Source organism: Mercenaria mercenaria, chromosome 1, assembly GCF_021730395.1.
Source record: "Mercenaria mercenaria strain notata chromosome 1, MADL_Memer_1, whole genome shotgun sequence".
Lineage (NCBI taxonomy): Eukaryota > Metazoa > Mollusca > Bivalvia > Venerida > Veneridae > Mercenaria > Mercenaria mercenaria.
This window is the reverse complement of record NC_069361.1, coordinates 3,751,786-3,767,457: the sequence shown is the minus strand read 5'-3', so window position 1 is coordinate 3,767,457 and position 15,672 is coordinate 3,751,786. Positions and strand designations below refer to the sequence as shown.

Sequence of the window (15,672 nt, the reverse complement as noted above, 5' to 3'; positions counted from 1 at the left end):
ACTTTAAGAAACAAGTGTCAGTATACTGATATAAACATTGAATTCCGGAAAAGGGCTGCCTAAAGGGGCTCCACTTCCGGACAGTTAAACACCTTTAAAAACTCACCATTTTCAAAGAACAGTTACACATGTTCGTTTTGATGCATTTGCAATAGCGTGCGAGTGGTGAAATTTCGCATAACAAGGTGGAACACAGTTTTCAGCAATTATTTATCTTTATTTCTTTACAAATGGCATTCATTTTCAAAGGGAGACAACTGTTCCCGATTATTTCAAGTACAAATGGCATTCATTTTCAAAGGGAAACAACTTTTTCCGATTATTTTAAGTAATCTTTGAGAAAAAGTTGTCTCCCTTTGAAAATAAATGCCATTTGTAAAGAAAAAAAGATAAACAATTGCTGAAAACTATGTTCCACCTTGTTACGTGAAATTTCACCACTCGCACGCTATTGCAAATGCATCAAAACAAACATGTGTAACAGTTCTTTGAAAATGGTGAGTTTTTAAAGGCGTTTAACTGTCCGGAAGTGGAGCCCCTTTAGGCAGCCCTTTTCCGGAATTCAATGTTTATATCAGTATACTGACTCTTGTTTCGTAAAGTAATATACATGTTTTACATGCTGTTCAATTTTCATGTCAAACAACTCTTTCTTTCTATGATTTGGTGTTGTTTGATTTTTCTTTCTCAAGGCCTCCATCGAAACCTTAATCATTGCATATATGTTACTATAAACATTGTAATGATGTTTTATGTAATAAAATATTTTCATATTTAAGGACGGATTAATTTGCATTGTATAAAGTAATATCAAGCGCGAATGGGTCAAGGCGGACATAGCACTGGAACTTTATTGTTTTCATTCAAGTTCTACTATAATGTTATTTACTGCAATGATTTCATGGTTCAAAAATATAGTAGTTGAGAATAACTGGTTAACTGCTTCAGAGCCAGATTGAATTTTTGAATTTTAGCTATCTTTTATCAAGGAATTAACAGATACTGTGTCGTCAGTTTTTGTAACGACCGCTAGGTACTTATTTGCTTTCAAATAAAGAAGTGTTTGTAAAACACACAAACCCACAGGATGTGTTTTCATTTAATGCAATAATACAATCTAACAGATGGGCAGAATTCTTTTAAAAGCCACCCAATTGACATAAGTTTTGTGCAACAATATGTAAAATGATGTTTTGGTAGGCATATTCACAATTCATATCAAAACTACTACTTTTTGGATTAATGGGATTAAAGTATGATACTTTTAACGTATTTTTGAACTTTCTGCTTCTAATGTATAAATTTGTATACTAACCTGTCCGTGAAGCCTATTGATTCTTGCGAAAATCAATTTCTGATTTTTGTCTAGGTGTGGTGATCTCTTCTGAATCTCATCAAGCATATCAAGAGCAATATGAACAAATTCTAATGCCTATAAAATCACATGTAAAAGGTGTAAAGTACAATATGTCGGTCAAACGCATCAACTTGTGTCGAAACGGATGAACAGTCATAAATTTGATATCAGAAGTATATGTGACCCAAGTTTTTCATCAAATGTTGCTCTTCATTTCAATTCTACTGAACATTCTATGGAAGACTACTTTTATGCCGATTGACTTAGTGCGTGATAACATGGATAGACTCCTCAAGGAGACGTATTGGATTCATAAATTAGATACGTTATATCCGAACGGTATGAATGCAGTCATTGTATAAATTCTCACAGTAACTTTTATGAGAACTGAAATGTCTCGTATAATGTGTATGATGTTGAAGTTAAGTTTTGCACTTTAATATACTACCTGTTTTATATAGTTACGTAACCTTTCTGTATAATTTTAACACTACCAAAATTGTTCAGTTTTAATTTTTAACATGTTTGTATTCTCAATTTATTGTAAATATAAATATTTTTATGACAGCGTTTTACGAAAACAACAAAAATGCATCTTAATTATTACCTCCCTTTATTATATATAAAATTTTGATAAAGACAGTACCGTCTTCAAGTTTAGTTTGGAACGTAATTTGATTAATTCTGGCATATATACTGTATTTGCTAAATAAATTAGCGCATAATATTATAAACAATTAGATTAATTTTTTAAATGTTAAATTATCTTGTTAATAATTTAATGTCTTTCCTTCATATATATATATATAACAAAGTGTGCCTTTATCGTGGTTTTATGAATTTTAAAATGAATCTCTGTTAGATTCTACCTTTAAAACTTTTGTATTTGAATCTTCAATAATTAACTGTTTATTTCCACTTTTTTGAATATTATTTACTGGCCGAGTCTCTGTGGAAATTCATGTATCAATTGATCCAGTTAATTAATGATGAGTTTATGTGTATTATCTAAATTATGACGTCTACAACTATTACATTGAAAAATAGAATAATAATGTATATTATTTAACATTCATAGACGTATTATTTCATGCTGCACTTTTATCAGCCATTTATGGCGTCTAAACGTCGACGTCCATTTGGCGCGTCAACATTTCCGTATTTCACGTATCATTGTGTATGTTATTGTCAACTGAAGAAGCTTATTAAAGCGAAACATGTTTTGACAAAACTGTGTTGGTTTATGAATTTTCAACATTAATGCCTATAAAATAAATTTTCTAACATATCATTTAAAACTAGCAAAGAACTTCATGACTTCAAGATACAAACATGGAAATCCCACGAAAACCAGATAATCAAACTTTGCATCACGCTAGCAAATTCTGTTAAGAAATGGGCCTATTTGCTATACATGTCGGGTTACACCAGCAAAGCATAGATGTTGAGGTTTCTTCAAGATTCACGCGATGCAGCCAGTTCTCTAGAAAATACACCAAAACCCACTCCTAACACCAGTTACATCACGCTATACTACATACCGAGTTGGATCTACAATCAGTTCTTACTATTAGCTTGCTATATTCCACGTTTGATAACAGTAAGTCAATCCTACCAAAAGTTATAAAGCGAAAACCATCTTTGTGATGATCACAATGAAAAACAAGCAAATTCGATGAATTGGTATCCCCCACCGAAAGGGTTTGTGGTAAGGAATGGCAAAAAAATATATCCAGCAAAAAGTTAAGGATGTTACTAAGAAGCAAATAATTTCATTAGTCAAAATCTATTTAACAGAAAATGAATGCTATTTTTTAGTTGGGGGATGCGGAAGGGTGGGCAGCGAAGGTGACAGGGTGAAGGTACAAAACATCAGTTATTGTCACTGATCATCGATGTTGATTATAAATATTGATGAAAAATTAAAAATGAAAGAAAAATGTAGGGGGGCGGGGAGGGTGATGCATGATCGTGATGATGAGCATCACTGGGTGGAGGAGTGAGGTGGGGGAACAGTACAGGGGTGGGGGTGGGAGGGGGAGAGTGTGTGACCAAGGCAAGGTGGTGACCAGGTGTTGGTACACAAATTCACACGTTTATAATAAATGCTCATGGAAAAGACTAAAAGTAGTTTTATGAAATTCTACCAATTGGTTGATCTGTTATGTACAAATCTGTAGATTTCAAACAATTAAAGGGCAATAACTCTAAGGAAAATTGACCAATTGAAAAAAAATGACAGACATCATTGAAGTATGTTGTTTCATATTTATTTCAAGTTTCATGAAAATCTACCAGCTTGTTACTGAGAAATGGCTGCCGACATGGATTTTTCATTAAATCAAGGGCAATGTTGATAAATATTCATGGAAGGTTTGAAAAAAATAATAATGAAAAGGAAAATTTTTTTTGGTGGGGGAGGTGGGGGGGGTTGGGGGAGGGGGTGTGACCAAGGCAAGGTGGTGACCAGGTGTGGGTACACAACTTCACATGTTTATAGTAAGTGTTCATGGAAAAGAATGAAAGCAGTTTTATGAAATTCTACCAGTTGGTTGATTTGTTATGTATAAATCTGTAGATTTTCAAACAATTAAAGGGCAATAACTCTAAGGAAAATAGACCAATTGAAAAAAAATGACAGACATCATCGAAGTATGTTGGTTCATATTTATTTCAAGTTTCATGAAATTCTACCAGCTTGTTACTGAGAAATGGCTGCCTACATTGATTTTTCATTAAATCAAGGGCAATAAATCTAAGGGAAATTGACCAATAAAAAAAAATACTCGACGGGCATCATCGCAGTATGTTGGTTAATGTTTATTTCAAGTTTCATGAAATTCTACCTGCGTGTTACTGAGAAATGGCTGCGGAGGGACACACGGACGCACGGACGTGACGGACGGACAACGCCATTTCAATACCCCCCTCCCGTTTCATCGGCGGAGGATAATAAATAAGTAAATGTAACCTTGACCCTACGGCAACAAAATGACTTTTTAAATAAAGATAAAAAAGTAAGACCTGGACTTGAATTTCAAACTTCAACATTTCAAATAGGTACAATTCTAGTAGTCCAACAATTTAACCCACTGTGCCATGGTGAGAATGTTATGCTACGTGTAGTTAGGTCAATTAAATTATGCTGACCTTGAACTTGACCCAAAAGATTCCATACAAAATTCCAACCTATAGGCCATATTAATTTCAATATATGAAACTAAACTAAAGATATTGCGTGGGAACCGTTGTTTTCTATTTTTTATTAACAGTGACCTAGACATTGAACCAGTGACCTCATACGCAATCCCAAGCTCTCTATGCGAGCTAACTAAATACCAAGTTTCATCAGTCACCTCTAACTCGAGTTATTGAGCGGAAACTAAAGTTTGACACCCAAACGACTTTCGTCAATCTTTTCAGCATTTATCCGTCGGTCCAAAGCCAGCCTTTTCAAAGTGTACCAACTATTTATAAATGTTGTTTTTTTTTTGTTCTGGTGGATTTACTGAAAGGGGACGATTAAAAATGTGTAAGGTACGTTGTATTTCTTATGATTTTTAAATAAACCTAAGCTACATGCTCCTTCTGCTTAGTTAAAACCAAAAATATGTTTTATTATACTCTCTAAATGTGTGATATCAAATAAAAACGAATTGTAAAACTAAAAGAATGATTCTTAGTAGGTGGTAAAGGAAGAAAATGACTGGGAAAAAAAGTTTAATTGTTTGATTCCATGTAGGTTTCATGTAAATTTTAAACTTGTAATGAAGAGCAGACTTTTTCTTTTAAACTATGCAAAAATACCCAAGTTCCCAACAGCATGAAATTAATTCAATAAATTGTTCGAATTCTATTGGACAATTAAGATCTTACCGACTACCTTGTAGTGACTATTAAACACTTTCAGTGTCACAAAATGGGGTATATTAATATTCAATTAAGAGAACATTTGATAAATAAACAGCACGTAGTATACGTTTTAGTAAGCCATAACCTGTTCTTGACGATCAATGACCAGGGAGGCAGCGACTGCTTCGGCAAGTGTTGAAAGAGCATCTTTTGTTTTGCTGATACATCTCCAATGATGAACTAGTGATGTATAGATGGGCAATAATTTCAGAACATAAACACACGTTGGCTCCAGCGGTTTACCACCTTCAGCGATTTCATCAATTAGCTGGAAAGCTTCGCTGTAGTAGACGAAAATAAGTACTTCATTTTTGTTATATCTATCTGCAGGTCAGCAGCTGTACAATCTATATTACTATTTTCGGAGAAATTAAATAACAGCTTTTTGGATATTACAACAATGTCGTAAAATCTGGTAAAGTCTGTTTAATTCACTATTAATCCCAAACAACGGTTGAATAAAAAAAAATAACACGTCATTTACGTCGCTCATTGACTTTGTTATGTAACAAAATAACATATAAAAACAAAGAAAAATATCAAACAGGGAGTGCCACGCACCAAAAGCGCAGCCTCCTCAAAACGAACCTCACATCACGCAAACGCGTGCACCACACACATACTCAAAGCTTACACATCAGGACAAAACGAACAACACACACACACACTCAAAGCCAACACATAAGGACAAGACGAACAATAAGCATACAAACACGCGCGCACAAAAAGTCAACACACAAGGACAAAACGAACAAACAAAGGAACACAGTGGGGCACAGCCTTGGAACGGTCAGTGACAAAAACACCACTGGGGAGCTTAAATAAACACTTACAATGAAAATGAAATTCTTACTTTGATGATACGAAAACTGCCTGTCTACGCCCACGTTTTGAATTTGATTCAACAGCATCAAAAACAGCTTTTTTATTTTCTGCCTCTTCAGTCTCGAGGCTTTTTCTTCGTACAGATATAACAGCATCGACATCTGAAAAAATATCATTACATTGAAGATACACAAGAGCGCCGAACTGTCACAATATGTGCATGTCAAAGCAAGTTACTTATGACTTTAAAAATACTCAAACTGAGCAAATTAGTTGGCAATTTTCTCAAATTCAATGATTTAGTGGCCAAAATCCAGGGACAACAAGTGACCAGGTATTGCATTGGCAACACAGAAGTCCCCTACCGGTGAAAGAAAAAAATACTTGACCTTCAATAGTGACATTGACGTGGGTCATGTACATGACACATAGTCCATTCAAGGGGAACATTTCTGTTTAGTACTAAAATCCTTCAATGCAATTAAAGATAATGGAGCAGAAACAAATTTTTATTTGACCTTGAACAGTGACCTTGATCTTTAACCGAAAGCATAGATTATGCGTTAACACATAGTCTTATCATGGGGAACGTTTGTGTGTAGCACTATGACAATCCATCAATGCATATAAAAGTTATAGAGCAGAAACAATTACTTGACCTTCAACAGTGACCTTGACCTTTGACATACAAGCTTAAGTCATGTACGTACATAATCTACATATATTGCCCTGTATACACATACCTAGGTTTATTAATTAGCTTGAATACTTTTTCAGTTATTGCAGGATCCATATTCACAGACGGAAAGACCGACAGACGGACGGAGGGCATTCCTATAGTCCCCTCCGGTGTTCCACCTGTAGGAGACTAAAAATGAACGATTGGTTATTGAACTTGGCCAAAAAAAATATTGCCAGAAACATTCTGATTCAGTATAGGGAACATTGGATAATAACTGTTCAAGGTTTTAAGCGGTCACTATCAATTTTCGTAATTATGGGCATATCTCAAGATTGACTCGGACTATCCGGCTGGTATTCCAACTTAATCGAGTTACTATGACCATATCTCTGTTAACTCAAGTGACAGAGCAGTCGCTATCAATTTTCGCAAGTTTTAGTAATTTAATGATCATAACCCCAGAGCCATCCAGACGGTCAAAAATTTGGCTACTAAAATAGTATGGCACAATTTATTGAACACTGGCTAGGAACTGCTCAAGTTAGAAAGCAGGTGATATCAATTTTCTAAATTCAGTTATCTAAATTTCAGAGACTTTATGGACCTAACTGGGTATCAAACTTGGCTGACAGACATGCACAAACATTTTGAGAGTAACTGAAACGTCACAACTACGGAGACTTCGTTGACATACCTATTTATACAAACTGGCCGTGATATTATGTCCATAACCAATCTGACCAAGACTGGTGAACACTGAATAGGAACTGCTAACATTAGACAGAGAACAACTTTCGTGGACGCCGCAAACAGCCCGATCGCATTACAGCTTCCTATTCACGGGCATATATAACGATATATGAAATGTTTTGCAGTATAAACTAGAACTGTCACAGGAGTGACTTATACCCCCACCATACGGTCCTGTCACAGAAGAATGGCAACCATCAACCATAAGAATACTTAGATTAATATAAAACGTAAAAAAAAAAATACTTAAAAAAAAATACTCGTCTTTGGAGTAGTTCATCCTGGGCTTCCTCGGCACATTTAAGTAATACTAGTATATTTGTCCAGTATAAAGGATGAGGTAAATATAAAAATATATAATATAAGAGATACACTAAAAATTAATACATAAAAATGTCTTACCGACACATGTTACCACAGAAAAATGTTTACTTTTTACATAGGACTAGTATACATAGGACTATTTGTAAAAAAAATACCTATCATACTGAAAATCTAAAATTAAAATTTCTAAAAATAGACTAATTCTTGGAATTTGAGGGGAAGAAACTCAGTACAAAAGTTTAAAAAAAGGTTACTTCCCTTTGGCTCTAAGCCAATCAGAATGATATATAGTGAAAATGCATCAAAAATAACCTGAAATTCTAAGTAAAAGGGGCATAATTCATGAAAACTTGGTGTCAGAGTTATGCACCTTGTGTCATAAGATAGCGGGTGATAAGGTGGAACATCTATTTTAAATCTGAACCAAATCCATTTAGTAATAACTGAGATATAGTGAAAATGCATCAAAATTAACCTTAATTCTAAGCAAAAGGGGGCATAATTCATGAATATTTGGTGTCAGAGACTCAGAGTTATGCACCTTGTGTCACATGATGTGGGTGATAAGGTCGAACATCTATTTTAAGTTTGAATCAAATCCATTCAGTAATAACTGAGATATAGTGAAAATGCATCAAAATTAACCTTAAATTCTAAGTAAAAGAGGGCATAATTCATGAAAAGTTGGTGTCAGAATTATGCATCTTGTGTCACATGATGTGGGTGATAAGGTGATACATCTATTTTAAGTTTGAATCAAATCCATTTAGTAGTAACTGAGATAATAGATTTCGGGACGCGACGCGACGGGACGGGACAAAACTGACTCCTATATAGCCCCCGCCTCCAAAACATGTTTGGTGGGGGTATAATTACAAGTATACTATATAATGTATTTCGATACACTTTTGCCATTTACCTATACCTTAAACTAAACGATTACATTAGAACTGAACACAAACCAGCAAGTTTTAGTTCAATAAGCTTCGCTTGCTCTTCAAGATCATCGGCTGGTGGTCTAAACAGCAAATAGTGCGGGATGTGTGCCCTAAGTTCATCTGCTGAAAGTTCTAGATACTGCGCTGCTTTCGTGTGTAATTCATTTCGTTGTGATTCCATCAAAACTTCGTATGCAGTTTCCTGTAATAGCTGATGCGTAAACATGGGCTCATAACAAGCATTTGTGTCAGCTGTGCTTGTTTCTGAAACACTTGTATAACAAAAGCATTTGTACTTCTGACTTCGATAGTCATCACGTGTTCCTTTCTTTACCGCCACTTGAGATGTTGGTGTTTTAGAGCACGTGAATATCCCACTTTCCATCAATCTACGTATTGTACCAGCAAGTTTAGGACGATGCGCTTTTGGCAGCAGAATTTCAAGAATATCTCTTCTTACAACTTTACCAAGTACTGCAGCACACTTTATCATTAGCTGATCAGTTGCCCTCATCGAATCGATCCGCGCCACAATTAATTCTGCCAAAAGAAGACGTAATGAATTGCGTGCAAATATTATTTTAAAACAATACCTGGATATAGACGGGTTTAATAAGTGTATTTCGTTACTTTTATGTGAAATGCGCTATCTTTTGTAATATCTTAAATTGTAAAAAATAAATTTCGTGCAAAGATTTAAAATAGGTCGTTTGACACTTGTTCCGGAGAACAAGGTTCGAGTCCCGGGACAGTGGAATTCAAACAAAGGACCACAATGGAAATAAGTGTTACCTTTTTTGTGTTATCCCTAGTGTTTGTACGATTCCTTGATACTTAAGCTCAACCCGAAACTAGAGGGCGTGGACGGTGACAGTAGCATGCATGAACAGGTTCAATCAAACCGAGTCTGCAGCATTTTTATTTTTGTCATGTTGAGCGACTTTCTAGTGGACTTTCTACTTTTCCTACTTTATACTCATTTATGTTGTATTTTTTATCATTATACATGTCGATTTAATTAGCCATGTTTATATCAACCTGTTTGACAGGTGCCTCAACAATACCTTGTAAGAATTGTGAACCAAAGTCCTGAAATCAGTGATTAATCAGAGATTAATATCTAGCTGCCCAGCGCGTTTACGGAATATTTGCCCTTGAAATTAATAGAAACTTTCAGGCCGTAACTACATGATTTCCGAGCGCGTTTACGAAGAAATGCATAATGGCTTGACAGCCGCATGCCCGAAAGACATTATTCATTTTGAGACCGAGGGCAACTATTTTATAAAATAGAAAAAGTGGAAACTCCACAGGTCGCTCAACACAACAAAAACGAAAATGTTGCAGGCTCGGTTTGATTGAGCCTGTTCAAGGACGGTAGTTAAAATGCATGCTACCGTCCACGCCCTCTAGCCCCGGGTTGAGCAGAACTCAACATTTACACATGCTAAAAGTACAAAAAACAATTTAGAGACATCCGCAGATGTATTCATACGCCGGTGCACATGGAACCTTCAATGCTACACTAGCGTGTAATTCCATGAAAAGCGGCGTATGGTCCCCAGTTAAAATAATGGGTTTGCCCTAAACGAGAAAACAATGAGCAGAACTAAACAAACTGGAACAAGTATGTACAAACGTTTTTATTAATACTAATAACCGGTTTGTAAATAAATGACGTCATATAAATGCGTCATCTAGATATACACAAATATAGACATCTTGTGTGTATAAAAGCGGTGGTCATTTTATGGATACTTAGCACGCACATTTAAATTTTCATTCAAATGGACGATTTATCTAAGAGTACTGAAATGGCAGCTTCTGGTTTTAACATGAACACATGGAAGATTCAAATGTTCAAATTGAAGCTGACCTCTATATAATAAAGGATAAAATCAAAGTAGGGAACTTTTTATTATTTTAATTGTTATATTTCTTAGCAAATGGCTGACAGCAACGCAAAACCACTGATACGGATATTAAACACGGCGGCTTTTGTACGTTTACGTAGTCGTATTGTCCCTCGCGTCGTCTTAAAAAGTTCAGCAGACCGTTATGACAAAATAATACCGATCACTTGTCGGACAAGAGATCATAATCGCTTGAAATGGCTCTTGATGCTGCCCAAAAATCATGATTTTCTTTACTAATAGTCAATATATGCTGTTACTGAGGTAGAATATGGCAGAACTTATCCAAAATAAACTGAAAACACTTCTTCTTTAGGTTTTGTTTCAAACTGTGTCTATCTTAATCAGTCGCCCAAAATGAAATACATATTAATGAGATTAACTGGTATGACAAAGATGCTGCTAATTCCGCCTTATATCTACGAAAAATGTGCATCTAATATCACATAACAGGTGTGGCTGACATGCCTTCCAACACTGTTTCGTTGAGACTGAAAACTGGAGTTGCAAAAAGAAATACAATATAAAAGGATTGACTGGCCTTTTGGTCATAAAACTTTCAAGTCACTTTGAGGAAATTTTGAACAAGCAACATATCCGACAGACAGTTATTTCCTTTAAATATAAAAAACAATATATATTTCTAAATTTGCAGATTGAATTCCGGCTTCCGTCGGATGTATATAACCCTTTACAGACCAATGTACATATCATATTAAGCCTTTTCTATTATCAATTAATTTATAGAACACATTCCGATTTGTTATAAAAAAATAGAAGCATTGAATATAGCCGACTTAACAGGAATCTAAAATCGCAAAACAAACTGCTTCTGAATAAGCACAACGATTTAAGTGTAAAACAGACGTAATACTTTATAAAACATGTCGAAGAGATGAATTTATAAGGAAATGGTTAGCATGATAAAGTCATTTAAGGTAGGCCGTAACTCAGTTTACACAAAAGAGAATTTAAACTAGTCTTTGCTTAGGCAACCCATCACATACCGTAACTGGTGAATCAGTGTATACAAAACAATTTCTAGCTGTGCTAAGCTGTACTTAGCAATACCTTTCATAGAAACCGGTACAGGCAAGTCATTAGAGTCAATGCCCTTGGCAAATATTGCAATTCTTTCCATCTGTATTCTGCTAATTTGTCTTGACTGGCTGTAACCGTCTTTTTTACATCCTATGAGCTCTTTTGATGGCACCGACAAAGAAAGTCTTAGAGTCGAGCCTTCTTTGAGTTCGGTATTAAACCCAAGGTCTGATAACAAATCTTTGTCTGAAGACTGTATATCATCATCTTCTATCTAGGGAAATCCGAAAAATATTACATTGCATTAATAAATAATGCAAATGAGAAGCATTAAGTATTTCTACCGAGGTTAAACATTCGTATATGTGTACTGTGCTTCCGAGAAATCTACCCTTACCTATTATCTTTTGGTTGTATGTGTGAAAACTAGCATGCAGGTACACATAGGCAGCCTGAATTTTCGTCCGGTGATCAAGTTGTGACATAAAATTATATATTTCGTATAGTTGTATAACTTGAAAGCACTTGTATAATTCTTTCAACATTCATGAATGAGCTTTGATTTGACTCAGAAATCATAAGCATGATAACTTCAATTTAAAATACCGTTATACTGGTATTTCTGATAAACTAAAACGTTTTACAAAACAAGCAAATGCACAAGAAACGCTTACATCAAACACATATACAGTCATATATATTGCCTTTCCACCATTTGACGGTAAATGTATCCGTCCAGGCGAAACTCCTTCAGACAAAGGCTAGAATCACCGACCAGCTGGGTTGCTTTCTCACACGAAAGAACTGAACACAATACAATATGCGACGGTTAGAACCCACGGTTTTGTTTGTTTGTTTTGGGTTTAACGCCGTTTTTCAACAGTATTTCAGTCATGTAACGGCGGGCAGTTAACCTGACCAGTGTTCCTGGATTCTGTACCAGTACAAACCTGTTCTCCGCAAGTAACTGCCAACTTCCCCACATGAATCAGAGGTAGAACTCACGGTGGTGAGGAGGAAGTAAATTAAAATCTATATGACACTCACTTCTGTGACAGCGAAATTCTGAAGCTGTTGTACTCTTGCATCGCTGGGTACACTCAACATATGCATTGTTGCAGCTGTTGTAATCAATGACTTGTTTGGAGCAATAAAAGAGTGTTTGAACTCTTTTCGTCCGTCATCATGTACTATTATTAGCTGCTTCTTTTCAAGCATATCCCGCAAGATTTCCAGGCACCATGACGGAACCCCATGACTCCTTTCTCGTAAAAGACTTAAATGATAATATTAATCAATATATTATTGGATATACAGCTAATATTGGAGGAATTATGTTAAATATGTTAAGCTCAGAATTATGCTGTTACATATGGTCATAATTACTTAAAATTTATTTTCAATCTGCAACATTTGGAGACAAATCAAGCGTTCAATACCTATCTAAGTCCTTTGGTATACTGCAAACATTCATCATCTGACAAGCAAGCGGAGCAACATACTTCGGATCAAGTGCACTCAAGTCTATAACTTTAACTTCCGAGTGTTGGAAGAAGTACAAAGTCTCTGGGCATGAAGGAACATCCAAAATTGTCGGTCTAACACTCAGGACTATCAAGCAGTTTTTCAAAGGTAAAAGCTCACACAAAAATGTCCACGAAAACGCGTCGATATTATGTGCATCATCGATGACAATTACAGTCCCTTCGGTATCTAGGCACTAAAATAGTAAAACAACAACCTTTTAATGGATACGGTTATACTATGAAGCGTTTTTCTTGAAACTTACAATAATGTGTTAAACATTTAGACATTCATAGTTGATTGACCAAGTTAGCTTTTTTCCCTAAGGGTATAACTTTACGAAACAAATCAATATTCATTTAGATATACCATAAAAAAGTGATCAATAGCTTAAAAACCTTCAAACTTAGTGGAACATTTGACTCAAACGAAGTGGAAAATAGAGACTAGTGTCTCATAGACTGTAGAAGTAACAGGTGAGCAAGACAGGTGAATATAACTCGCAGTTTAAATCAAACAGTGAAAGATCAGCATCTAAGTATGTAAGCTGCTACAAGGAATGCAACTGTGACTAAAAAATAGAAAGAAAAGTTCATGTAATTGCTTGATAAAAAGAAAATAAAGCAATGTAACATTCTTCGGTAGTTATTGGTGAAAAAGATATTTTATGTGCGAAAAGAGAAGGGGTTAAGGCTTTAAACAAGATCTCATTCAATCAAAACAGAACAGGAAACTTTCATTTATGAATTTGGTCCATTTAGACAGGAAACTGGGAAAAGCATTCAGACCAATGAACAAGAACTACTGGTTGAATTTGACCACTACCTACAAGACATTACCCTTATAATAGTACGCAGATTTATACAACCAGTATATTAGCATTACGGCATGTAATTGACATTCATGTATGGAATATTCAAATGCGAATTTCTTAAGTTATAAAACTGAAGGAACATTAATAAAATATCAAGGCAATGTCTTCTTATTTTTTGTTTATATAGTGTTTAACTCGTGTTATCTTACTTCTGTTTTCCCTATCTTACTTGACCGAATCCAATAAGGTTGCCTTTTGAACCAATATTTATTGCACATTTCTGTATTTCACTGAAACAATCAGCGACAAAAAACGAAGAAGCTTTGAATTTTTCACACAAACTGGGTAATGGAATGTGGATGATACTTGATAACGCTGTCTGTACATAGGATACTGCAACAAAAACATGACTTTTAATAATGTTTTATGAACATTTAATATAATCTTACCTCAAATGCAATTTTCCTAAAAAGTAGTTTCCGTTTTGCTTTTTCGTCGACCTTCTCACCAACAAGCGAAACAGGCTTTTCAATCTAAAAGATAATAGAGGGCCACAGTGAACTTAAGTCGCTCACCTGACTTTGAGTGTTGAATGTGTATAACACACTGACTCATTAATGGCAACAACTGTGTTAAGTATAAACTAATGGCCCCTAGAGAGTCTCTAGTGCCAACATTTTGACAAATTTGGGGGAGGATCTTATAATTATGCTAATAACCAAGATTTGTAAAAAAATCCATCAAGCTGTTTATGAGAAGAAGCCATTCAGACTTGAGAGCCTCCGTGGCCAAGCCTTCGAATCACATGCCCCTCACCTATGTGGGTTCGAGCCTCATTAGGGGCGTTGAATTCTTCGTGTGAGGAAGCTTACCAGCTGTCTTACGGAAGGTAGATGGTACTACCCAGGTGCGCCCATGATGAAATAATGCACGGAGGGGCACCTGGGGTCTTCGTCCACCATCAAAGCTGGCACATATAATTGTGTTGGTGCGAAACCCAAAAACGTTCAAAGACTTTTCTTTTTCAGCTCCTTGGACCCCCCTAAATGGGCCAAGGGCCTAATTTGAACAACCTTAAGAGAATACCTTATAAAGATTCTACAGACCAAGTTTAATAAAGAGATAGAAACAAGTCATTTTAAGAACTTTTTAGTTCTAGCTCAAGCGGTCCATACAAGAGGCTAAACGCCAGCTTTGAACAAATGTGGGAGAGGACCTTGTAATTATGCCGAAAATCAAGTGTTAATAAATGAAGATCCGTGAAGCGGTTCACGAGTAGTTGTTTTAAGGTGTTTCATTTTAAGATCTAGCGGCCCTTATTAAGGGACAAGTGCACCCATTTTGAACACATATGGGGGATAGAATCTTACAATGAGGCAAAAGAGATCCATCAAGCGGTTCCTGGGATAAGTCGTTTTCTAGTTTTAGCTCTAGCAGGAGAAAATAATAATATTAATAAATAATACAATTATAATAAAGTTACAGACCAAATTTTATGAAGTTCCATCAAGCGGTTCATGAGAAGAAGTTGGTTAAAGGTATTTCTATTTTCAGCTCTAATCACCCCTAAAAGGGGCCGCGCCACCACCTCC

The 15,672-nt window shown here is 35.6% G+C and overlaps 1 protein-coding gene across 2 annotated transcripts in view; it reads right to left on the bottom strand.

The window, feature by feature from the left end:
* LOC123545144 (adenylate cyclase type 10-like) overlaps positions 1 to 15,672 on the bottom strand; it is an 89,171-nt gene that overhangs the window by 34,428 nt on the left and 39,071 nt on the right. For both annotated transcript variants that reach the window (XR_006685273.2, XM_045331455.2), the window contains exons 16-23: positions 14,530 to 14,613; positions 13,182 to 13,462; positions 12,790 to 13,018; positions 11,773 to 12,016; positions 8,813 to 9,328; positions 6,123 to 6,255; positions 5,355 to 5,550; positions 1,316 to 1,432 (exon numbers count right to left, since the gene is read on the bottom strand). Coding sequence is in view for 1 of the 2 variants with exons in the window: in XM_045331455.2 (XP_045187390.1) it covers positions 1,316 to 1,432; positions 5,355 to 5,550; positions 6,123 to 6,255; positions 8,813 to 9,328; positions 11,773 to 12,016; positions 12,790 to 13,018; positions 13,182 to 13,462; positions 14,530 to 14,613 (1,800 nt within the window). In the remaining variant the exon portion in view is untranslated. The remainder of the gene's footprint in view (positions 1 to 1,315; positions 1,433 to 5,354; positions 5,551 to 6,122; positions 6,256 to 8,812; positions 9,329 to 11,772; positions 12,017 to 12,789; positions 13,019 to 13,181; positions 13,463 to 14,529; positions 14,614 to 15,672) is intronic.